General features: G+C 45.5%; 2 protein-coding genes and 1 pseudogene across 2 annotated transcripts; 2 read left to right on the forward strand and 1 right to left on the reverse strand.

The window, feature by feature from the left end:
* The first annotated feature begins 3,060 nt into the window (after positions 1–3,060).
* Positions 3,061–4,446, forward strand: LOC133925507 (sugar transport protein MST1-like; annotated as a pseudogene).
* Positions 4,447–13,181: 8,735 nt separating this feature from the next.
* Positions 13,182–17,556, forward strand: LOC133923525 (sugar transport protein MST1-like). The gene is made up of 4 exons (XM_062368809.1): positions 13,182–13,426; positions 15,887–16,206; positions 16,298–16,930; positions 17,038–17,556. Exons 1-4 carry the CDS (start codon positions 13,288–13,290, stop codon positions 17,476–17,478), a joined length of 1,533 nt encoding a protein of 510 aa, XP_062224793.1. The 5' UTR covers positions 13,182–13,287; the 3' UTR covers positions 17,479–17,556.
* A 3,235-nt stretch (positions 17,557–20,791) lies between these two features.
* Positions 20,792–25,027, reverse strand: LOC133924334 (sugar transport protein MST1-like). The gene is made up of 3 exons (XM_062369821.1): positions 24,425–25,027; positions 21,602–22,554; positions 20,792–21,514 (listed from the first exon to the last, which is right to left on the reverse strand). The coding sequence occupies exons 1-3, from the start codon at positions 24,558–24,560 to the stop codon at positions 21,080–21,082; spliced, it is 1,524 nt and encodes a 507-aa protein (XP_062225805.1). The 5' UTR covers positions 24,561–25,027; the 3' UTR covers positions 20,792–21,079.
* Between the last annotated feature and the right edge of the window lie 1,662 nt (positions 25,028–26,689).

Here is a 26,689-nt window from a genome sequence, read left to right on the forward strand (position 1 = left end):
GAGGCCTTCGGGTATATGCCAACTCGGGTGAAGGGTCTAATTGGGGGATGGAGTGGCAAAGACTTGAGTTGTGCAGGTCGGGAAACGCTATTGAAATCAGTAGCTCAAGCCGTTCCCACTTATCTATGAGTTGCTTCAAATTGCCAACTAATACTTGCAAGAGTTAACTAGCTCAATCTCAAACTACTAGTGGGTTAGCTCGGTTGACAATAGACATATTCACTGGTAGCGATGGGAATATCTAACGAGGCCTAAATGCAAAGGCGGTATGGGTTTTTGTGACCCCTGTTTATGCAATCTTGCTATGCTAAAAAAAAACAAGGTTTACGATTACTCACTAAGCCAGATTCTCTATGTGCCAGAGTCTTCAAAGGAAGGTCTTACCCAAACACTGATTTCCTCTCGTCTACGTGCAAGAAACATGCAAGTCACACTTAGCGAGCGATTTTATCGGGAAGGGAGGTTCTAAAAGTGGTTTAATTAGGAGGATTGGTGATGGGAATACAACCAGTATTTGGGAAGATCGATGGATTCCAAACCATTTTACATGTCGGCCAATAACACCAGCTGATGGAAAGCCAGTGCACTTGGTGGCTGACCTTCGCACTGTCATCGGTCAATGGAATGAACCTCTGATTCGTGATGTCTTCTATATGACCGATGTAGATGCTATCATGCATATTCTGTTGGGTGATGGTGCTGAAGATTTCTTATCTTCGCCGTTGGAGCAATATGGATCATATTATGTCAAATCGGCATATCAGTTGCTTGCTGATGAACTATTACAGATTGAAATGGAATTGCTGCTTGGCTACTCAACAGAAATGGATTGGAAGGGGTTTTGGAAACTTGATGTTCCACCTAAAGTTAAAGTTTTCTGGTGGTGAGTGCTCCATGATTTCTTCTCAGCAAATTCTGAAAAGAAGACATATAGATTGGCATGCTCACTATGAGGCATGTGGCGTTACGGAAGAGAGTATCAAACATGTATTAATTGGCTGCTTTGTGGCTAGAATGTTTGGATTGAGTAAAGTGCATGACCATTCCTTAAACTTTTGATTGTGTCACTTAGGTCTTTGTACTCACAAATTACAGAATTAGCCACCTAAATTCGATTTTAGGTGTCACCAGTGGTCTAAATGGGCCCCGACTCGCTCCACGCATCGACATGCCCGTCCACTGTGGATCCATAGTGGCCAGGACCCAACAAGTATGCAAAAACCCCTGACTCCCCCTTCCTCCCCCAACCTGATTCTCTCATTCTTCCCCAACCTGTCTCTTCGCTTTCCTCATCACTGAGGCGGAGATGGAGGTGGTCGACCAGGCAGGCTATGATCGATGGTGATCTCAGGCAGTCGAGGCTAAGGTAGGTCGCATGAAGTGAAACTGGCCAAGTCCTCACTCATGACTGTGCACAATGGTGGTGAGATTGCAGTAGGAAGGCGAACCTACACCTGTATATGGTGAGTCAACTAATTAAAGCACAATCCTTGTATCTTGGATGGTTTAGGTAATCGTTTGGTACTGTTAGATCATGGTTTTGGTAGAATTTTTTGCAATTTTGGCATCTAGGGTTCCTGATTTGGGTGAAGTTGTAGGGTTTTTTGATGTTAGGATAGGGGTTCTATACGATTTTGCCACCTCTGAGTTCCTGATTTGGGTGAAGTTGTAGGATTTTTTATGTTGACGAGTTCTTTGTTGAGGTTCATCATGGGGGATTCTTTGTTGGTTTTGGCCACCTCCAAACGTATGTGGTTGGAAAGCTTAACTAGTTTGATCACGTTGAGTCAAATACTTGGTCTCCTCTATGGATTGATGATTTCATTGAGCAACTAGGCTACACAAATACTCCTAGTTTGAAGGTCTATTGGTTGTTACCAGGGAAGGATCTTGCAGATGGATTGAGAGTCATTGCTAGTGATTCAGGCACCAGTGTCATGGCATCAATGGTTGATAGGTTCAAGAATTTGATTCTGTACATTGATCATGATGATAACATTGCATGCCTTAACTAGGATGACATTGCAGCCAATCCAATAGTAGAGATACCTAAGTTTTTCAGCCCCAAGAAGGCAAATGTAGAATTTGACTTCCCGTTGCAATGCACGAGCACCTAACTAGTATGCCTTAAATGCTAGAGTCATATTCTGATACAACTTCAGAACATGAGCCTATAAATATGAGTCATGTACCAACATAATAAAAATGAATTTTACTATTATTTGTTGACAAATTTCTTGCTTCTAAATCTGTCTAATTTGTGGCCCATAGATGTGCTTTGAAATCTATGTTAAGCTTTGATGAATTGTGATGGATTTTTTTATGATTTTCTCCATTTGTTCCCCTAATCTATTCAATTGATTGGTGATTCGTTCATTTTCACACTCACCAGTGAGATGCTTGCTCTAACAAGCAAAACAGAACAACAACAAGGTCTTGCAACACCACGAGGTACCTACACAAAGATCATAAAACACAGCAATGACAAAATCAGATTAGACTAAATAGTACTGATTCGGTCCCTCAAGGATGTTGCTGGTTATAAGAATGTTTGTCTATCTTAGAGTCTGAGGCTCCTTGTTCTTCGGTCTGCATGTATCTGCTGGCCTTGGGTGCTCTCGACCTTCTCTTTTCTTTGCTGCTTCAAAAACTCTTCAAAAGCCTCTAAAACTTGTCTTTGCCCGTGCTGCCGGCTACTTTAAATACCCGCCGGTAGTAGCGTGCCCCGAATGGGAGAGGAGGCACGAGTTCCGAGACACCATAAATGGAAAGGGTGTCATCATAGCCTCTGTGCGAAGTGACCGGGGTGGAAAATGCGTCCCATGTCCGATCATCCGTCACCATAAATGCACTAGCAACGGGCGCCGTGGAGATGGCCCACCGGGCAGCCGCAGAGCGGCCCGGCGTGCCTGCCCTGTCTTGTTCTCCTGCCACAGCAGCGCAGCAGACGGAACGCCTCGGCCCTTACGACGTTGCCGGTTTATATGTTTCGCGGCGCTCTGCTCGTGCAACGGCCATGATGAATTGATGATCGCCCTTGCACGCATGGTTACTCGATGATTTCGCAATAATGCACTCGTCATCCCATGATTGACACACGGCAGGCCGTTCCTCTCTTTCTCGCTGAGATGGCCCCTTCGCAGTGGCGCGGCGCCCTCACGGCAGGCTTCCGGTTCTTCCTCGCGCTCGGCGTACTCATCGCCAACCTCACCAACTACGCCACGGCGCGTGTCTCCTGGGTCTGGCGCCTCTCACTGGGACTCGCAGGGCGCGCCGGCCGTCGTCATCTTGATCGGCGCGCTCTTTCTCACCGACACCCTCAGCTCGGATCGGACGGACTTATCCCAGAACGAGGTCTGTTAGCTACAGTAACATTAGAGCTAAAGTAAAAAAATATCTATAATTTACTAAATCAACAAAAATAAGTGGGTCCGCCCCTGACGCCCAGCAGTCACGTCATGAGCGGGCGGGTCGACCACGCCCGAGCCGCGCTCCTCCGGGTGCGCTGGCCCGGAGCGGACGTGGACGCCGAGCTCAAGGACATTGTAAGGGCCGTGGAGGTTGCGCGCCAGAGGAAGGACGGCGCGTTCCGCCGGATGGCGATGAGGCGCGAGTACCGCCCCAACCTGGTGCTCGCCGTGGCCGTGCCCATGTTCTTCCAGCTCACCGGCGTCATCGTGCTCGCCTTCTTCGCGCCGCTGGTGTTCCGCACCGTCGGCTTCGGCAGCAACGCCGCACTGATGGGCACCGTCATACTCGGCGCGGTGAACCTGGGCTCCCTCTTGCTCTCCACCCTCGTCATCGACCGGTACGGCCGCAAGGTGCTCTTCATGGTGGGCGGCATCCAAATGATCATTTGCCAGGTACGTCCAATACTTCACCTGGATCAACGTGCCCTTCTTGATTTTCTCCTAACACTGTTGATTCTTGAAGGTTGCGATTGCTTGGATCATGGAAGCAAAAATCGGCAAGAGCGGCGAGGAGGCAACGGCGAGGCCGTACGCGGTGGCGGTGCTGGTGTTCACGTGCCTACACACCGCCGGGTTCGGGTGGTCGTGGGGGCCGCTGGGGTGGGTGGTGCCGAGTGAGATATTCCCGGTGGACATCCGGTCGGCGGGGCAGGCCATGAACGTGTCCATTGGCCTCCGCCTCACCTTCGTGCAGACGCAGTCGTTCCTCACCATGCTCTGCCGCTTCAACTACGCCACCTTCGCCTTCTACGCCGCCTGGGTCGCTGTAATCACCGTCTTCCTCGCGCTCTTCCTGCCGGAGACCGAGGGCATCCCGATCGAGTCCATGGGCACGGTCTGGGTGAAACACTGGCACTGGAAGCGGTTCGTCCATGACCAAGGAAAGAGCGCTGAGGGCCCGAGGCACTCACCTGAGATATTAAGGTGTGGTTGTTTGGTTGTTTCATGGAAAATGCACCGCCAAAATGTCTTATAGACGAGGTGGCTTATCCACACTGAAGAAAAATATGTAATTAATAACTATATATTTACTATAAATCGGGTACATCCAATTATGCTCTTTCAACTGCATAAACTAATTAACCAACTTAACTTAATGCCTCGTAATCCAATAATAACCCAACTTGCTTAAGAGAAACGCAACCTAGCAAGGTGTACCCAGTATCATGCTACACAATGGTTTCCTTGCTGGAAACTGAAATATCATGCCACACGTTGGCTGAGATTAAAGTGGCGCCACAGTTAACCCCCTTAATTACTGATCCATCATTCCATGATCCCGCGACCAAAGTTGAGCAGAAGTATCCTAATCAGATCAGTTTCCCGGCGACTCCTAGTACTTATCACCCAAAGTGCCAAAGAGATAAAAAAAGGAACTTGCATGTATGCCGCGACAAGCTGTCAACTTTGGCAAACACCACCCTGCAAGCTAAGCTCTTACACCAGGAACAGAGGTTTTGCCAGCAAACCATCGATGCAGTTCCCCCCCTTTGTGCGAGCAATTCAGCGCTGGTAATGTACAGCCGCAGGCTAGTGAATCACCAATCCGGAAGCCTCGGCTGGCTGGTGAAGCGAGCGTCGCCGAGCCCCGAGGCGGAACCGGGAGTCCCGTTCACCCCCTCCGACGCTGCTCCCAAGGGGAAGGAAGGTGGGGGGCGTGGTTGACAGGGCCTTGTGTTCAGGTGATTCAGCGATCTTCAGTTTTTTTTTTTTACTCTTCACTGCTGAATACAGCTGTAGTATCTGAACATGAACACGCGCGCACTCACCCTTCACACACGCATCCACTCCACGCACACCTAACGAACGCACATACTAGCCCTACAACTACAGCGATCTTCAGTTACGTAAAAGAAAACGAGTTCAGTTTCGTCAGACAAGCTCCTTCTTCAGTCGAGGCCGAAGCGGTATGCGGAGATGTGAGCCGTCCGATTCGGATCCTGCGGCGGAAGACAAAGACGAATTACCGCGGGAGAACAACTGTTACTTTTCGTGTCGTTTTCGTTAAGACTGCTGTAACAGACAGTTAAATTTCCGTTAAGCTGCTGATATTTGGAACCGGATGATTATAACCAGAGTAGGTGGGACGGAAAAAGCAAGAAGAGTCATTGCCTAGTCTATTCTCTTGTAGCTTAGGGGCTTTAGTGATGAATAAACTCGCTTTGTCATGTGTGTCTATTCATCATCGCCACGATTCTCCATCAAATCCACAATATTCCACCTGTCCCTTTGTCAGTGAATTCTCTGCACCGTGAGATACTGACAGTGGTGCACCGACGAAGTGCAGAGAGGAAGCAGCGGATGATGGCAAGTCGCAGCCGAGACTGGTGGAAGTGGGCCGGATTTTAACAGGCCCCACATAGACGTTTTTCAAGAATTTTTATTTTTATTTTTATATTATTTAAATAATTTTTAAAAATATATGTGTTTGTTTTGAAATATTACAAATATAGACTCATGTTGCTCGTTGGAATGCCGATAGGAACCTTTGACGTGGCCTTCCAGTATGGACGAGCGACAGGTTGATATTTTGTTAGATTTTTTAAATATAAAATGATTAACAAAAATATTATTAAGTAACTGATGAATAAAAATGTAATTGCACTTAATTTTATAGAAGCGTCGGCCTTTTCAAACATAACCTTTTGCAGATGTTAGTTTTTTCAGACATAGATTTCCTAGATGTAGCCTTTTCAGATAACTTGAACACTCCAGACAAAAGAATCAATTTGTTTCAACTATTTTTTTTAGACTTAGTTCATGAACTATCAAGGATTTTGAGTATTAATAGGAGTGCATGAAATCGCATCAAGCTCTCATACTCCCCCTAAAATGGCCTCTGATCCACTCCCAAAGAAATATATGCTAGTTCCTACGCCTGCTAGGGTGAAAGTGCCGAAGTGTTTGTGTGGAGAACTTTGTAGGTTGAAGAAATCTAACGACTTCTCAAACACCTTCGAAAGGAGGTTTTTCATGTGTCCTAATTACTAGTATGACCCATCAAAGGGTAGCCTCCCTGGTGGTTACCGTCAGGTAAACTCTTGTGGCCAAACTACATTACAACTATCTGTCATTTAGCACTGACCTTTCTTATCTTTGTTGGTAGTCTCCGCCACCTCTCTAGAGTTTATACAGTGGATGGATACTAAGCAGTCGCAAGTAGATATGAGCCTCCTACGCAACAAGCATCGAATGGCATGGAGATGATTGAACAAACGAAAGTGGATGAAGGGAGGGAAGCTAAGCGCAAACACATGCAGGAGGAGCAAAGGAAGCTGAGAGAGGAGTAGGCCTGCCAGGACAAGGAGGCACGTGTGGCGGAGAGAGAGAGGAAGCGCAAAAAAGGCATGTCAGGCATGAGAAGCTGGACCAAATGCTGCGAGGAATGGAAAGTATACACGTTGAACTCAGTAGAGTAGCGGTTGTAATCGGGTTATTTATATTCCCTAATGCATGTTAGGTTTAGATGTCATACATGGCTTGGTTAGTAGGAAAGTGTACAATACATGCCATCACATATGTTCGCTGTTTGAGAAAGTTACGATTGATATGTGGAACCTGTAGCACATTGAGGTATTGTACCATGAAAAAAATAGAAAGAGAATCATAAATGAATAAGAGGAAATGTAGAATTACATAGTAGGGTAGTAACGTAGCATAATGGCATGTTCATAATATATGATGCATGCAATGTAGTCCATCAACTAGTCCCTAAATGTGTCCCGACTTGGGAATGATCCCCTTATGCTCAAAACTTTGTGGCTACATGCAGTCCAATGCTCTAACGTGGTGCGCTGAGTACGTGAGCGGGTTGGGTGGGACGACGGTCCATGAAGACTAGCCGATGGTAGCTGGTGTCATGTAGTCCTCCTAGGTCGACTGCGTGCCTGCGGGAGGAGTACCACAATGCTAGGAGGGCCTATCTCATACTGCGTACCACCGGAGCCAAGGAAGGTGTCAAAGTTAGCAAAAGTTCCCACCATGCTCTCCCTGATGACTTGCTCCAGATACTCCGTCCATAATGTCTTCGTAATCTACAAAGTTTGCAAGTGATTTATGGAGCAAAACATGTTAGCACAAATGCGAAAGTAATGGAGTTCATTATGTATTTTCACATAGGTAAATTAAAGACGATCTCTCTAAAAAATTTATCTTCACCAACAATAGATTCTAGTAGGGATTTACCACTTTTCTCTCATTCTCCTCTCATCTCCTCTCCTCTCTTATCTTCTTTTCTCCTTTCCCTCTCTCTGTCTTTTTAGTGCTAGCCCACGATGAAAATGAGCTATCGAGCAGCCTTGTGCGATCTTTTATACTGCAACCTATCACCTGTTGAAAGGGTGATAGACCACCTGTCGCCCTTTCAACGGGCAGCATAAGTCTAGTTTTGCAATATTTCAAAATGGATGTATATATTTATAATTTTTTTATTTTAAAAAATAAATAATAAGAAAACATCGACGTTTTTCAAATGTGAGCTTCTATTCCAAGTAGACCAGGCCGTGGATCCTGTTACTGGCAATCGGCCCGACCAAAAGATCTCGAAGAGAATAGAGAAGTGCAAGGCTATGAGTCGGACTACGAGCACAACTTCCGCATGTTTCGGCACCAACTTGCAGTGGCCTTCGCCGCGGTCCAGGTCCGAATGCATGGAGTACTGGCCTCACCAAGGTAACGAGCCCGGTTTTCTTCGGTACAACTGTAATGCTGGGCACCTAGGCCGTGATGACTCATGACATATGTTTTCGAGAGTTTTTATATATTTTTATTATTAATACTTAAATAAAAAGACTTCTGATGATAATATTTGCACAAATAAGCGTCTACCGCCCTTTAAAAGGGCTGCAGCCCTTTCAGAGAATGGTAAGGATGACAACGTGGCACTGAAGGTCCTTACTGCTCTCTGAGAGTGCGGTTAGTCCTTACCGCCCTCTTACTGGGTGGGTAGGCCCCACCCTCGAGCGCTCGCCTTGCAGCGCCCCTTACCACCCTCTAAAAGGGCGGTTAGCCCTTGCCGCCCTCCTAGGGGGCGGTTAGCCCCACCGCTTGGATTTTTTTAATTTAACTTTTGTATACGCAATTTGAAAAATAGTGCACATTCATTCGGTGGAAAATGTTGTGCAAAAATGGTCAAAACGGCATCACAGAGTAGTTATTTTTTGGAAATTTTTGATCGATGTAAATTTGTTGATATTTGTTTATTTATTTGATGTAAAATTGCATGAGTAATTCTTTTAGTGACGCAATATTGGGAGGATACAAAATCTAATTTTTCGAACAATTATAGTTGTGAAGCACTATTAGCATAAAACTCGGTACGGATGTTACATACGCTGACAAACATTACATGGGACATGGGGTTTGTTGTTGCTATACGAATGGACCCTAACCATAAAGATATGATGACAACAAACATTGACATGTACGATACACCTAAAGACTAACCTAATAACATGTCGCTGCTAATCCCAACGTGCCTTGGTGAATGAAAATATGTCGGGTTATAGTAGATGCTCTCTACTAATTGCATGTAGGATATTTGCCCTTTGTCAAGGCATCAAGTTCACCCGCCTTAGCATGACGAGCGCTCTCCCACTTCCTTACACTCTTTGTTTCGCGTGCTTGAGCTGCAATGAGCTCCTTTGCTGCCTTCCTCATGCGCTCCTCCTCCTGCCGCTTCAGCCGTAGTTCCTCCTACTCTTGACGTTTGTACGCTTCCCTCCTCCACCTCATGCTCATGTCGACCCACCACTTCTGATCTTCATTTTGCTCCATATCAAACCATTTCATGAAGTCATAGATAGATAGAGGAGACTGGACAAATAAAATAAGATCTGAGATTAGTAAAATAGTACATAAAATCGTATGAAAAGTGCCACATGAGTGATCTATATCGCTATACCAATGGGTACTCATACGGTCCATGTTGAGGCTTATCGTATTAGTAGTTGGCACACATGAAGAAGCGTAGGCCATAGGAGTAGGAGATATCCTGGGACTTGCAAAGCCTACAAGAGTCACCACAGAAGCATATCGACGGTTCGACCTCTTGGGGATGAAAATCCCCCAATATTTTTTTGGTGGGCTTGGTGAAGCTGATGAAGAAATTGTAGTTGAGAGAGCTGAGGAATGAGTGGTCTATCCATGGATGAGGGTGGGATTATTTATGACGGCCAGGGGCTAATGCCTGTATTGAGTGCATGGGCTTGGATGGGAGCTGGAGCATAGGATTCCCTGTGAAAGATAGAAAAGTTGTGGCATTGATTCTAGGCAGAGATTCCCTATGTCAGAATAGAGTTGTTATTTAATTTATAATTAAAGCTCTACCGTGTGATCACTTCATATCTACAGTCCGCGTCAGGACAGGGGTTGTCATTTCATGGTTAAAACTGAGTTGTATGGTCACTTCATGTCTAAAGCCAGACTCATAACAGAGGTGTTGTCATTTTAAGCTTAAAGCTCTGTTGTGCCTGGATAGTACGTTTAAATAATAAACTTACCATCACATTGATTAGACATAAAATTTACAAATAGTTCATAATATAGTATGTTAATATAACACAGTAACCATATACTCATCGAACTGAACTAATGAAATGAAAATGTAAACAAAAGAAATACTCGTGGCTGGTATTTGCATAGTTCTTAGTTAATAGATGTTGAAACCCAGATCATCTTAAGATGGTGGAGGAAAGTAGCGACGCAAATTAGCGTAAGAATGCCAGTTGTGCTAGTCAATGCTATCAGGGTAAGATGGTTATCGTTTCCAAGGTGGTGATGCGAAGTTGTAAGGATGGGTACCAGTAAATCCACCATCATTTTTAGGTCATCATAGCACATCCTATTTCCTTGTCGGTTGTACGTCATCTCGATGTGGTGCGTAAACATCCTCTTACAGTGTTCTTTGAATCTTCTCTTGTATTGCTGCTGGAACGTCGAGGTATTGGGGGCATGAAATCATCATCCGCATCGTTCTCATCAATTTCTGGGTGAGTAGTAGAGGGCACCCCTGTACCCCTTAGGTTCGTTGAATGTTGTTGTCTTCTACACGAACCGGACATCAAACTCCCACAGAAGAGTATATACGTCACCAAGAAATTTGTGATTTCTTCATTGATTAACTGTGTCTTCTGGGAATGCCTAACGCAAAAGAGGAGCATTTGAATCAATGAAAAAAAGATAAGTAGTATGACCAAATAGAAAATGACGAACTTGAATATGGGATGCATACTGGCTAGACAATATCACTATTGTTCTTTGCCTCCTAGAGAAACCTAGTATAGAAGGATGGTCAATTAGTTCGCACACTCTGAGATACGTTTGACGCTGCTCGTGCAAGAGGGCTCTAAGATTCTCGGTAGTTACATGTTGGAGCAGAACGGTTAATGTAGAACAGAAGGGTCTTGCATGCAATTTGATCATGATTTGAATTAGGTTGTTCTCCTTAAAGGGATCATCCTTCCCTTCATACACAACATGCAAGGAGACATTAAGTGCTATACGTTTGGTATACCACCACCGTTGTGCAAGTGCGGGATTGTATGTGAAATGAAGATATCCTATGAGCTCAAAACCTATGGGAGGAGATTCTTCAGGTGCTCAAACATTGATCCTTCATCTGTGTGTCATGGGGTATTTAATTTATGTCATATTTCACATGATTTATCAACTTTTGTTCCGGATAGTAACTAAATCATGCGTGTAGTCGTCCATTAGGCTTTGTGACTTCATAATATGGATTGACTTCAACATCAAAGCCGAGAAAGAGGAATGGGTCAACCTGTTGAAGAAATGCAACTAGCGTGCGGTCACGTGGGATTAAGAAATGCAGTAGTGACATTGTACGTAGTACATAAAAAGTAGACACGTCCGAATATGTAAGACTTGTTCACGAATCGAAGATGCATCATGAAACAAACATGTAAGTTCCAAAAGCAAAAGTAAAATCCTACCGCTGTCTCCCTCACTGCTGTCGGTCGTTCCCACCGTCATGGTCTCGTAGCCACTACTACTGGTTCGCCCTCACGTGGCCCCTAGAGTAGGTCAGGATGTCCAGTGGACCAACCTATCTAGTAGGCCTCGTAGCGATCACAGGTCTCAAGGCCTCCTCTTGGGTCTGCTATGTCAGTAGTGGAGCACTGGGCAACTGGGATCGTGTGACGACGTCGTAGTCTGGTGTGACCCCGAAGAAGTCCCTCACGAGGTCGAACGGGGGGTCTGGTCTAGGCTCAGCCTCCTGACTCGGGTATGACAATTGCGATGGTGCCACTGTCGTCCATGTATAATCGAGGGGCCTGCGAACGGATAAATTTATTAGATACGGTAAATATGGAAATGAATGTATTAGTATAAAATGCAATATTATACATGTATGGTATGCAGGTACAACAGTAGACGACTAGGCATGAGTGCCGAAGTAGGGTGAGAATGTTGGAGGTTCGAACAGTGGACGTGCGAACGGTCAATATCTGTTACATGAACATATACATACAGTTATGTGAACAACATATAACATACATGTATACAAAATTATATGAACATATTACAACATATAGGTACACAATCAAATACAAATGTAAGGTCCAAATAAAATGTACATATATAAGGCGAAAACCTTACAAATATAATATTGAGATACACTAAACACATTCATACTTGACCGTCGTCATGACCTCATCTACACATCAGGTGTATTTTTCGGACAGTACTTGTATGTGTGACCTGTTTCATCGCATTTGATGTATCGCTTCACCCTTGGACCTACCTCGGATTCATTCATATCGTCTCGAATCTGCCGAGTTAATCGACATCCCGGTGTGTACTTTATCCTCTCAAAGTTTGGCATACAGAGAGAGCGGTAAGGGGTGGTGCTGCCATCATGGTATCCTTACGATCCTCTGAAAGAGTTGCAGCCATTTTAAATAGCGGTGGGCATCTATTTATATAAATATTATCATCAGATGTCTATTTATTTAAATATTAATGATAGAAAAAATATATATAAAAACTCTGTTTTCAATAGCACGGTTGCACGGGAAAAAAATGTTCCCCTCTCAAAAAGTAGGAGGACAGGAAGTAAGAAAATTTTGCTATAACATTGAATCTGAATATCAATGAGAATAAAGATTTGTTATTTACATGAAAACTGTTGGTGAATTGATTAAACTCAATATGATAAGAGAACCAAATGTATGAAGTCCGAACCTGGATGACATAATTTTAACAAGCAAATAGTTGCAGTTCACTTAATAAGTCCACATAGCATGCCAGGCCCTTAGGGAATCGTAGACACATGGGCATGATGGAACATGTGTACACTATTATATTCCTCTCATTTCTCCTCCATTATATTGCTTACTATGTTGGTGACATAATTGCCGAATAAAACCCATTGGGACCATTAATAGAATATGATTTTATGGACCAAATTTATTAAAACACATTGCTTATTATTTTGCCGAATAAAACGCATGGATTGATGTGCACCTACTTTATTAAAGCAGAATGCGTTTGCACCCTTCGAAGACTTTCCCACAAATTCGATGCTATGAAATGATTGCAGAAAAAAAAGGTCGCATAAGGAAAAATCTGTGATTTTTTAGGACTTCGTTTCCTCCGCTTATTCATCCGATAAATATAATCTTCTGTGTATCCAGTCAAAAACCATACTTTATATAGCTGGTGCGCCCCCCCCCCCCCCGGCCCCTTCCCTCTCGTTCCTGTTCTCTCCAACCCAACAAGCTGAAGCCTGCAGGCCCGAAGCAAAACCTGCAAGCCCGACCCCCGGCCGGCGACGAGCACACGAGAGCAGTAACAGATGGCGGAAGGAGGATTCGCCGCGGCAGAGGGCGGCCGGGTGCGGGACTACAGCGGCGGCGTGACGTTCTCCGTCGTGGTCACCTGCCTCATGGCCGCCTCATGCGGCCTCATCTTCGGCTACGACATTGGCATCTCAGGTCCGTACCTACTTCCAGCATGGTTCCAAATTTCACGTGCTCCGTAGCAGTATTAGTATACTGTAGAAACTAGAAACTAGTTCAAGGTCCTGCTTTACCTCTTGCGTTTGTCCCATGGCAGTAGCCACCAGTACCGGAGCTTCAACAAAAATTAAAAGGGGACGGTTCAAAAGATTCATCAGTAAACTTATATAAAAAACTAATTTATTACTTGATAAATACATATTTACTGTGCATTACTAAGTATTTTTTTAATGACAAGAAGGGGCCAAGGCCTCCTTGGTCTCCATTAAGCTCAGCCAGTGGTAGCCAGCAAGCGAGTTCATTTTTCTTTTTATTTGGAAACCAGCAGGAGAATTCATGATTCCCACGAAAAAGGTAATATAACTGACTCTGGTTTCGCGGATGCGTTACGTTCTTCAATCCAGAATCCTTCTAGCTTTGCCTTTTCAAATTTGTAAACCTCTTCTCCCACCAAATAATCTTCTTAGTTCAGCGGCAGCCTTGCATATTTTTGTCACCAACTGTCGAATTGTCAACTACTAGCAAAATTGACCGTGCATATGCACAGCTAGATTTAGAATTACTATGGTTCATTAATTGAAAGACTCCTGTACCATTGTAGGAGAAATCTTGGTTGCTCCTAATTTATTTAATTTGGTATAAAATTGTCATGATAAATGATAAATAAACACCAATACAATTATTTGCTTTAGATTACCTAGTGTCGACACATTACTTATTCTTAGGCAATTGTACAAGCTACATCGATAAATATCATTACTTGGAAAGATCCTATTCATATCAAATATGATCTACCATCAATCTATGAGTTGAGGAGGGCCTTAGCATGAGCAGCACATGGGGGCAGAGAGCAGGATTCACGCGGCGGGCCACAGAGTGAGCGGTGCATGGGGTGGAGGGCGGGATTCGCGCAGAGGGCCTTAGCGCGAGCGGCAAAATGGCGGAATGGAGTTTTTGCACTCAGCGTGGCAAGGCTACAAGCGGCATGCTGGGGCAGTTGTTTTTTCATGCGAATCTTCTCTAGTTTTATTTGGGCAATTTTGTAGGGCGATCATTTTTTAGCGATGTTGGTGGCAGCGAAAGATGGGGGTGATGCATGACCACACTCATTAGTAAAGATAAAGCAATCCTCATTCATGCAAACCAGCCGTCCAAATTTCTCTAATTTCTTGCGCATGCATATTTATACGCTATAAATTATTTCTTTTCATGTAGTGATTGATTCATCCATGTTCACATTTTTCTTCTGGATTTCCTCTTTTTGCCGCAATGTGCATGCATCAACAACATTAGACATTAATTCCTTCTCTCGTCTTTTGCATGCATGCAACACCATTTAATGGACCATTTTCTTTGTGATATGCATGTCATAATTATTGGTTCCACAATTTATAGGTTTTGGGTAGAGAATTAATTATGCTGCGTAAATGTTGGGCTCAAACTATCGATTTTCAGTCCTAACATTAAGATATGTGGACGTTAAAGATTGTTTAGATCTATCATAACTTATTTATTTTATATGAGTATAGATATAGATATGCATGCATCAACAATATTAGACATCAATTCTTTTTCTCGTCTTTTGTGTGCATGCAACACTACTATGTCATTTAATGGACCATTTTTTATATGCATGCAATAATTATTGATTCCACAATTTTTGGGTTTGAGAGGAGATAATTAATTAAGCTCTGTAAATGTGACTCTAACTATCGATTTTTTTAAAAAAAAAACTATAGCAGTATAGATAAGCGTATGCGAGCAAGCTTGTCTTTCAACTCGCTTTGAATGAGCATGACGCATACCCTACGTGGGATAATTTTGCCGTATTGCATTTTTCCAAAACAGTATAATAATTTCATTATATGCTTGGAGATATGCATGAGATCACCTTGCATGTGTGCTTCATATATCCTTTAGCTTTTGTTATTCAAGTCATGCTTCTTACACGTGGGCGGATCCAGCGTGTAAGGAGAAGGGTACAGGCTCCCGCTCAATTTCTTATTTTTAGTGGATTTAGCTCTCTTTTTTTTTGTAATTGCAAAGTCACCATCACTTATATGTCCTCGCTCAATTTTTGACTGGGTCCGCCCCTGGTAGCTTGCAAATAATGTTTTTCAGATTAAAGATCTTTAAAATAGACGAGACTTCTAAATAACACCGTCACGAAAAGGGTATGTTGCATCTGGTTTTTAAAATGCATCCCTGGCGCATGTATTATATGTACTGTATCCATTTGATGTACACCCGGTGGAAAGGTTATAACAGGACCGTGTTCCTTACTTTTTTTCTAGTATATATCTTTTTGAATTATATTTATTAAGTTACTATGCACCAATACGGAAAAGACATAAGCTAATAGAAAAAATAAACAATTCACTTATACTTCAACAATATCGATTATTTCTTTGACACATTTTTTTTTCGTTAACTAAGGTGGTGTGACGCAAATGGAGTCGTTCCTGACAAAGTTCTTCCCGGAAGTGCTCAACGGGACGAAGAACACGAAGCGCGACGCCTACTGCAAATATGACGACCAGCTGCTCACGGCGTTCACCTCGTCTTTGTTTATCGCCGCGATGCTGTCGTCGTTGGTGGCGAGCCGTGTGACGCGGACGGTGGGACGCCAAGCCATCATGCTGATCGGCGGCGTGTTGTTCCTCGCAGGCTCCGCCGTCAATGCCGGCGCCATCAACATAGCCATGCTAATCGTGGGTCGGATGTTGCTCGGCTTCGGAGTTGGGTTCACTGCACAGGTCAAGTTCGTCAAAAGTCTATAGTGCAGAGGCCCAGTAATGTTCAATGTTCTACGTCTTGGCCTAGTGTCTAAAGAAAATTAAACTGCAGGCGGCTCCTTTGTATCTCTCGGAGACATCACCGGCAAGGTGGCGCGGCGCATTCACCACGGCCTACAACATCTTCCTCGTGTTGGGTACACTGGCCGCAACCGTCACCAACTACTTCACTAACCGCATCCCGGGCTGGGGCTGGCGCGTGTCGCTCGGCCTCGCCGCCGTTCCTGCCGCCATCGTCATCCTGGGCGCCCTGTTCGTCCCGGACACACCCAGCAGCATGGTCTTGCGCGGCAAGCCTAACAAGGCCCGCGAGTCGCTGCAGAACATCCGTGGTCCGGGCGCAGACGTCGAAACCGAGTTCGAGGACATCGTCCGCGCCGTGGAGGAGGCGCGCCGGAACGACGAGGGCGCATACGAGAGGCTACGCAGCAAGGGTTACCGGCACTACCTTGTGATGGTGGTGGCCATCCCCACGTTCTTCGACCTCACCGGCGTGATCGTCATGGCCGTGTTCTCGCCGGTGCTGTTCCGGACGGTCGGGTTCAGCAGCCAGAAGGCGATCTTTGGATCCGTGATTCTTAGCCTCGTGAACTTGACCTCGACATCATTGTCTTCCTTCGTCATGGACCGCTCCGGTCGCAGGTTCTTGTTTTTCACCGGTGGTGCAGCAATGATCATTTGCCAGGTAATCCTAAATCTCAATTTCTCATTTCACATACTACAGAGCCATTAATTATGTCGTTCACAGCGTCCAGCTCAAATTTCTCACTCTCCTGTCACTCTTCAAATAAGCTGGCCATGTCATGTACGCTGGCTGATCATCTGGGGAACCACCACTCGGTGACGATGACGCGGAACTACGCAGTGGCCGAGCTGGTGCTCATGTGCTTGTACACGTTCAGCTTCGGCATGTCGTGGGGGCCGCTCAAGTGGGTGGTGCCGAGCGAGATCTACCCCGTGGAGATCAGGTCGGCGGCGCAGGCCATGACCGTGTCCATCGCGCTGTGCCTCTCCTTCGCGCAGACACAGGTGTTCACCACCCTGCTCTGCGCCATGAGGTACGCGATATTCCTGTTCTACGCCGGCTGGGTTCTGGTCATGACAGCATTCATCGCCGCGTTCCTGCCGGAGACCAAAGGCGTGCCGCTGGAGGCCATGCGGTTGGTTTGGGCGCGGCACTGGTACTGGAGGAGGTTCGTCAGGGATGCCAAGCAGGAGGTTCAAGTGAACTGAGAAAAAGATGGAGAATGCAGCAATAGAATAATGAACTGATGATTTACCACCCAAAATATCGACCCTTTAATTATGATATCATCCTGTCAATGTAGCGTTTTCTCTCTCCTCGTTGTGCCAGCCTCGTGGGACAGTGCGTTGATGGTTTTTGCATACATCTCTCCCGGTGGACCGGAGGCTTCAGGAATTCGAAAGCTCGAATTGGTGCGGTGCGATCTTGTGAGCTGTGGCACGGCCGCTCATAGCCGTTTGAGAGGGAACGTCGCGAACAGCAACGGTACAGCGCGAGTTGGACTGGCTCGTGGCCTTGGGCTAAAAGGTCCTAAGGCCCACGACAGAGTCTTGGGAAATCGAACTGCCTGGCGGTCGTGTCTGTACGTGTGGGCTGGAGGTCGCGTGCGATGCGAGATTTGATTTTCTGGTCTATTTATTTATATATATATATCGGAATTAGCAAAAGCGTTCATTTGAAAATTTACAGATCTATATGTTTATCGTCTGTTGGATGGATGATAAGAACGGATGACAGGTTCACGTGGCTCAGTTAGATAGTTTTTTAAAGATAGACGGATAGTAATGAGTGGTGCCACGTGAACCTAACCTTCAGACCTGTAAATTTTAAAAATAGATGTGTATTTTTACTAATTCTAGAAACAAAAACATAAATAGAAAAAACTCGATTTTCTGGGCAGTTGGGTGTAGTTGTGCACTTGGCAAGAGGCGTGGGCTGAAGATGTTGAGATCTTCCGGGCTAGCCCATTAGGGGCAACCCAATTGTGAGAGCTTTTTTTGTTTATATATGTTTTTCTTTAATATTTTCAAATTTACAGGTTCGTTTAAAAAATTGCAACAATAATTTACTGTTGCTTATTCATCGAGCGAGATTAAGGTCTCACTGAACGAACGGGCGATACCTTATGGACCTCACGTAATAAGAAACCGGTAGATAGACGGGACCTATAAGATATTGTCTGTTCAGTGGGTGAAACCTTGATCTCGCCCTCTTGCGCCACTGGACCCATCAAAAGAAATCGTCCATAGATAGTGCGATAACTTTTTTTTAGGGCACTGTCATGATGCTCTCGCGAGTGGTGACTATGCGATGCTCTCGTGAATATATGTGTATTGTATTCACATGTTTTTCATTTAATTCTCGATTTTATCAGAGGTATAAGATAGTCTAATTTTTTTAAATATTTTCATGAGTAAATCAGAGCTTACTAGTAACCTATTTTAATTAGTATGATTCAAAACTCCTAAGCCAATATTTAATTAAATTCTCCAAAGCAGCATACTTTTATAACTTATAGTGATTTTTATACTCAAAAAATTCCAAAAATAAGAAAAAATTCACTAATATTTTTATCATGTGATATACTAATTTATAAAAATGTTTCAACTCTAGGTTATTGGGTGGAAAAAAGTAAGTTCCTTTGTAGTACTCCATTTATATGTATTTTTATCATTTCATGTGATTTTCTCTTTTTAACTCAATTTGTGTTGATGTAAAGAATAAGGGATGCCTTGTTAGCGGGGGCCACACCAATAAATATCAATCGGCAGTAGATATTCTCAAGACCATAGTTTCATCGCGTGACCAGACGGGGCTCGCGCGACCAGTCTCCTAGTCGTAGAAGTAAACCTTGCGACCAGCCCCTTCTAGTCACGGGGCAAGTACTCACCTAACTAGTCTAAACTCATTTAATGTCATCCACTCAAGTATTTTTCTTCTCCAGACACCTCCTTTCAGTGAGAAAAATCGTGGCTGGCGCAGAAGTGTAGTGCCCCGTCCCGTAGCATTAAATGTTACGAGATGGACTTGTAGGCAAGCGTGGCGCCATTTGGTGGAAGGGACAGAGCACGCTAGACGACCAGGCAAGTGGGATGGTCTCACAGGCGAGCGTGTGGCGTGCAGTGACAGGATGACTGCACGAACGAGCGTGCGATGTATCGTGATGGGACGGGGCAGGCCGGTTGACTGAAGCGGGGCGTGCATGCCTATCCATTGTCATCATAAGCTAGAAATAGTTGGATCCGTCAGAATTAGACTGGTCACAACGTTGGCACGATCTTGTATGTATATCTTTCCCTCCTCTACTATATAAAGGGGGAGAACCGGGCTTGTATGATACGAAACACATTCTGTTACAAGTTCATACACTCTATAAGAAAATACACAAGATATAGCGCTATTATCCCACGGAAGGACTGAACCTGGATAAATTTTTGTTTTCTTGAGTTACATTCGACACACACCCATCAGAAATATTGATCACGCGCCTATCGTCCTATACACCACGGATACATTGTTAAGGGTCAACTCTCAACAATTTGAATTTAAACAAATTCAAGATGCACAATCAATTTATAAAAGCAGTACAGATTGAAGAGTGTAGCTTGAATTTGTTTGAATTCAAATTGAGTTAAAAAGAAAAAAACATATGAAATGATAAAAATGCATATAAATAGAGCACTATAAAGGAACTTACTTTTTCATCAAATAATCTAGAGTTGAAACATTTTTATAAATTAGTACATCACATGATAAGAATATTAGTGATTTTTTTTCTAATTTTTGGGAATTATTCGAGGCATTAAAAATTTCTATAAGTTATAAAAGTAGACTACTTTGGAGGATTTTAATTAAATATTAGCTTAGGATTTTTATCAAATCAATTAAAATAGGTTGCTAGTAAGCGTTTACTAATGAAAATGTTTAAGTTTTTTGAACTACTCTTGTATCTCTGATAAAATCGAGAATTAAATGAAAAACATGTAAACATAGTACACGTATAGTCACCAGAGCATCGTATAGCCATGACTCACGAGAGCATCGTGATAGTGCGCGCCAAAAAAAGCTATCGCTCAATCATTGGGCAATTTCTTTTGGTGGATTTACTGGTGTAAGATCTCGCCCGTTTAGAGGGTGAGATCAAGATCTCACTGAACTAGCGACACCTGGTGAGTCTCGCTTGTCCACCGGTTTTTTATTAACTGATAGGTGGGACTTACAAAGTATCGTCTGTTCATCGAGTAAGACCCTGATCTCACCCTGTGAATGGGCGACGGTAGACTATTGTTGTAATTTTTTGAAATAGACGTGTAAATTTAAAAATATTAAAGAAAAAATATATAAATAAAAAATTCCCAAATTGTGACACCTTTCTGCCGAGTCCTGACGATTCTTAGGATTTTGTCATGCTTTTTTGTCATGCGTGCGCTTAAACACTAATGTCAGTATGTACTGAGGCAGAGGGATTCGATTCGCAACTCCCAGTTACATGTTGCTCATTTGCTAGCGAGCGAGTTCCTATAGCTTGCAAACAAGGAATTAAAATTGGCTAACCACAGAAATTTACATGATAGAGCTTCTTAGGCGATTAAGTCTCTATAGCCAGAGAAATCTACATATTTCTGGCGACAAGTCTCGAAATGTACCACATGGATGAGCTTCTTAGGCCATCCTGAACCAACACTTGATTCATCACTCATCACACTAACACACACATAGTATACATCAAGGCCCGTTCTTGATACACCACATTTCCCTTCTCAACAATCTATTGGTAGTAGCACATACCAAGCATAAGCTAATTCTGGATTAGGTCGACTCGTCTCCATACTTGTGGTCCTTTACGAACCTGCCCCAGTACCAGTGGCGCGCGAAGACGTGGCCCATGGACTCGAGGGGCACGCCCTTGGTCTCCGGCACCAACGCCACGGCGAAGGCGGTCATCACCACGAGCCAGCACGCGTAGAACACGAACGCGCCGTACTTGAAGCAGCACAGCATCGCCAGGAAGCACTGCGCCTGCACGAAGTTGAGCCCCAGGTTGAGCGCCACGGCCACGCCCTGCCCCGCCGACCGGACCTCTACGGGGTATATCTCGCCGGGGACGGCCCAGAACAGCGCGCCCCACGACCAGCTGAAGCTCGCGGAGAAGATGAACGTCACGGCCAGCACCGTCACCGCGTACCCCTTCGGCATCTTGCTCCCGTTGCCGAGGTGTGAGCCAACTATGCTCGCCATTGTCACCTGCGAAGTACCTTTTTTTGTTGTAGTCAAGGTTCGAGTGTGCGTACGTAAGAATTAAAGAATGTAATATGTGAAGCCTCTGTATGCCTGGCACGTGAACATGAGCGCGCCACCGATGATGAAGAGCAGCTTCCGGCCGTAGCGGTCCATAGCGAATCCCGACGCGAGGATGCCGCCGATGTTCATCACGCCGAGGATGATGGCGCCCATCAGGGCGGCGTCGCTCTCGAACCCGACCGTCCGGAACAGTATCGGCGAGAAGAAGGCGGTCACGGCCACCCCGGTGAGGTTCAGGAACACTGGGAACGCCACGGCCATCACCAGGTATGGCCGGTACTCCCGCCGCAGGATCCGCCGGAACGCGCCCTCCTCGTTCTGCCGGTCGTGCTCCACGGCGGAGAGTATATCGCCGAACTCGGCGTCGATGTCCACGCCCTTGCCGCGCACCCGCTGGAGCGCGGCGCGGGCGGCGTCGTGCTTCCCGCGCAGCACGAGGCTGCTGGGAGTGTCCGGGATGAACGTGGCGCCCACCACCATGACGGCAGCCGGGACGGCCGCGAGGCCGAGGGACAGGCGCCAGCCCCACCCGGGGATCCGCGACGTGCCGTAGTTGATCAGGTTGGCGACGAGGTACCCGATACTGATGAACAGAGGGAATCCCGAGATGAACCCGCCGCGCCAGCGCGGCGGCGACATCTCGGCGAGGTACACTGGCGTGGCCTGGCCGGAGAACCCGAGGCCCAAACCGAGCAGCATCCTCCCGATGATCAGCATGGCAATGTTCGCGGCGGCAGCGTTGACGAGGGCGCCCACGAAGAACAGGCTCCCCCCGATCAGCATGATGGCCTGGCGCCCGACTCGGCGGGTGACCCGGCTTGCCACCAGCGTCCCCACCATGCCGAACGCGTACAGCGACGAGGTGAAGGCCGTGAGCGCCTGGTTGTTGTACATGCAGTACACGTCCTTGTTCGCGTGCGCCGTCCTCTTCAGCAACCCCGGGAAGAACTTCTTGAGGAAAGACTCCATCTCCGACACTCCTCCTGGTGTCGTCGCGACACATGGACACCAAGATTCGGTTCAAGTGGAGGAAATTGAAGACAAGTGAAGCACTTAATCACTTGGAAAGTAAACCCAGCATCAATCACTGATCCTTGCGATGTATCGTTTAGTTTTTCTGTTATTAAACTTAAACACAAATGAGCAATGCTTTTAAGCTCTGATACTGTGATATCCCCAGAATTTACCTAGTCATTCGAGCGCAAATTGCAAAAGCAGCCATCTCCATCCCATTCTTTCGCAAAAAAGAAGATATGCTCGTGAGTTAATCACAGGCCGAGAGCCCGAAACCGAGTGGAAGAGTCGCACTGGGATTCGGCGTCTCCCCAACGATTGGCGACCCGAAAGAGCAAAGAGAAATTTTACGGTGGTCCAAAATTAATATGAGCCATCTATTTTTAGAGTCCAACAATCCAGATTAGTCAGAATATTAGTTATTTTCTACTTAGTAGTATAGGTAGTATATGTGAGTAGTATAGTAGTATTAGGGTTATTTTAGGAAGAAAAATACGTTGCATAAAACTAATTAACTGCAGTTATGTGTCTCTAAATAGAGTAATATTTCATTGTTATTTTAACATTTTAATCTGTCTTCGGCATGAGAGTTCATTTGCTACCCATCGGCTAGGGTTAGCGATCCGATGTTTGCGGCGTCAATTTTTCTATTAGTAAAAGCATGGTAGTTAATTTTAACAAAATTACCATAATTACTAAAATATCCAATTATATAGATCGTCGGATTAGATTTATACTACCTCTTACCTCTAGGTAGTATGGACCACCGTAAAAGAGCTCAAAACCAAACCTCGCGTGGCGGATTATGTACGGCAAGGCTCGATGCCTCTATCTACTGACGTAGAGCTTAGCACAAGGCGGCAACCGCTGACGGTCGCCCAGCTAACCGGCCGCTCGGCGTGGAAGCTCACTGAAACTGCACCGACGTGTCTACTGGCGCACCACGAAGTTCACGAGGCCGGGCAGTGCAGTGCAGGCGGTGGAATCGCCGTACGCTGCCCCGAACAGGGCCACCCAATCCATGAGATCGGATCGGGTTGGATTGTGTTCTCTGCACCCAGCCCAGCCGAGACGGAGCACAGGAGGACGAATCCCTGCCAGGAGGGCCCCTTTCGTTTGATGCTCCTTCGCCCCTGGCCGTCCTCATAATTCGGCCAGCGCAGGCTGCGCTTATTTTTTTTAAAGAACGATGGCAAAAGGATTGTCCTGTTTTATTTAAAGAAACAGAGGTTCAACATCTCCAAACCTTAGCCAAAACAACAGGAGACACAATATGCACCGTTCATCCGTGACTTTCTTTAAGCCGGATCCGACTTTGGGTGATGATCCACTGTGCCTGCACTGTTCCCGTAGTTCGCGAGCTTTTTGAGTACATGAAGAAAAACTCAGTTTTGAAAGGACAGCAACTCATCACGAACTCCCCCACGATCGCACCCCTTTCGTCTTGGAATCTTAGATCTAGTAGCAAGATTTTAAAATTGTTTGTTTGCTTGTTCAGAGTGTGATGGAAGGCCACACCTACCACGCGGGGGTTAAAAATTAAATTTCGATTTGGGGATCTTTGGGACCGGGACATGGAAGAAGCTGCTAAGCAGAAAGAAACAAAGAGCCCTAGCAGAAACCGTGGCGCACACCTAGTATCCAATCCATCAGTTCTATCAGTTCTATCATGCATATAAAGAAGAGAATCGATGAGGAGACGGACTGATCAAATCACAATCGATATGCGTGTACTATAGGATCCATCCGCCCATCCCAAAGGAACGAGCGAACAAACTGCACCGGTATTCATAACCGTGGCAGGGAAGCGGACAGAGATACGAGGGGTCGGCGGCGCACCTGAGATGCCAATGTCGTAGCCGAAGATGAGCCCGCCGGAGGCCGCCATGAGGCAGGCGACCACGACCGGGACGGTGAGGCCGCCGCCGTAGTCCGACATGCCGCCGCCGTTGAGGAGGAACCCGCCGGCGGGCATTTCCCAGCCGGTAGTCAAAGGCCGCCTCGCGCGGAGACGTGCTCCGGCGAGCTAGGCAAGGCGCGGCAGGCTGCAGGAGAGCCGAAAGCCTGGCAGTGGCAGGTCCCGAGGTTGATGCTGTTCAGAGTAGCTGAGTGTGGTGTGCTGCCATATGTTAGTGCCCAGGAGGTGTGTCTTTATATTGTCCCCAACTGTTTTTTTAAGCACCGGATCTCTTACTCTCGGTCTTCTTTGAAGATCTCTTAGTAAAGTGTAAATCTTAAATTTAAATTTTGGACCGATAAAGATGTACCTTTTCATCTTACCGGTGAGCCACGCGCTCGTTTGCAAACCCCCAAACTGTTTCGGGCTCTCAATTGGTCTCAGAAAGAAAAAGGAAAGAAAGTTTCTGGCTTCAATTCAGAAAATTGTGAAACTGCTGGGGTATGGTAGCCTTTCTCTTCTGTCCTCACAAGTGGCATCCGAGGAATATATAAGTGACAAATTTTGCATAGAAGGTGGACTCCGGCAAATAATAATGAAGGCACTGCTCATCGAGTTGGGTCTGGGGCCCCGTTTGGACAAAATGATTGGACGGAGGGTGTACGTAGTTGGAAAATACATGTACCATACGGAAACACAATCAAGTTCACGCATGTTAGTCTTGTTATGCACCACGCATTCAAAGGTCGTTGTCCGTCTGGGTTCGACTCACGCGCAGTGGGAGTGCGACTGAGAGTGTGTGCGTGTGTATGTGCATGTGTGCTCCTCGTGTCCGCTCTCAGGCCGCTGGCCTCGGTGGCTCGGTAGACCCTTCTGCTCTCATTGGTCAAGAGGCCGCTTGTCATGTACTGTATTTGCTTACCGTAATTTACCATAGTAGATGGTAATACTCTTGGGATTTTTTTCCCCTTTAGAAAGTGAGGACCAGAGCAGTAATAGCCTTCCCCATTTCATGTTGGAAAGTTTGGACTATATGCAACGGATTCAAATGTACCTGGTCAAGCAACGTGATAAGTATACGGAGGAGGAAAACGCCAGCCCTTTTCTCTGCTGTAAACTGGCGTTCTGTGCACGTCAGCACAACGTCACAAATCAAGCGCTGGTTCAAATAAGATAACCCCCTCGCATGCAGCTCACGGCTCACGCAGTGCATGCACTCATCCAGAGCACATGGAAAGCTAGCAAGCCCTGGTGAAACCTTACTAGCAGAGAATGAATTAAAAATAATAATTTTATGGGATCTGATCTCGTACATTTGAAACTGAGATCCAATATACATCGTGATAAATAACAATTTATTTTCTTTTTTATCTCCTCATCTAAGATTTTTTATTTTACAGTAACTTTTATCATGTGTGATGCTATAAATTGAATTCAGAGCTCAAATACATTAGTGATCTCGTATGATTAGTTTTCTCGATTTCTACTGCAAAGTTAAGGGTTACATGGTTACTTGCACGATGAGATGAGACTGAGACGGAGGGAGCGATCGAATCATGGTCACGGCCCAGCGCAAGTAGAATTTCTGGGAAATAGCTAGAATGCTCGAGGGCGGTAGTGCGTGGTGCTCTATTGGGACATGGCTCATGGCTGTCGCGTTCTCTTCTACTGCGTGCGAGCGGCGCTCATCACATCACGCACGCTATCTTTTGGGTAGGCGAGTGGGACTACGACACGGGTGGTGTGTACAAACATGGGGATCGGGCAGTGATACGGTCGCGCATTGGCTGCCAGTTTTCAACTCCTCGTTGCGCACGAGTGTCACCGCCGGTTGCACCATCGCGACCTAAACATGATGTAGCTTCTCTCGACCTGCTCTAAACAAGATGTAGCCTTCTCGTTTACTTTTTTTCCCTTACAAAAAGTATACGGATGGATGGCAAGTACACACCCCACCTTTTGGTCTCATCGTGCATCGCGTAGCAATCCTTAGATTAGTGGTTGAATTGCACATTCCAACAGATTTGCCATCACATATATACTTTAATTATAATGTCTGCATTAAAGTCTTACAATAATATATTGCAACACAAAATGAATCACAACTTTTCCAAGCTTAATAAAGGATTACATTGCAGCAAAAGCTTAACGGGTATACCCAAACCCTATAAGCTACTTGTGTGCGGACGAAATCTAAATTTCTTATT

The sequence above is a fragment of the Phragmites australis genome, chromosome 7 (genome assembly GCF_958298935.1).
Source record: "Phragmites australis chromosome 7, lpPhrAust1.1, whole genome shotgun sequence".
Classification (NCBI taxonomy): Eukaryota; Viridiplantae; Streptophyta; class Magnoliopsida; order Poales; family Poaceae; genus Phragmites; species Phragmites australis.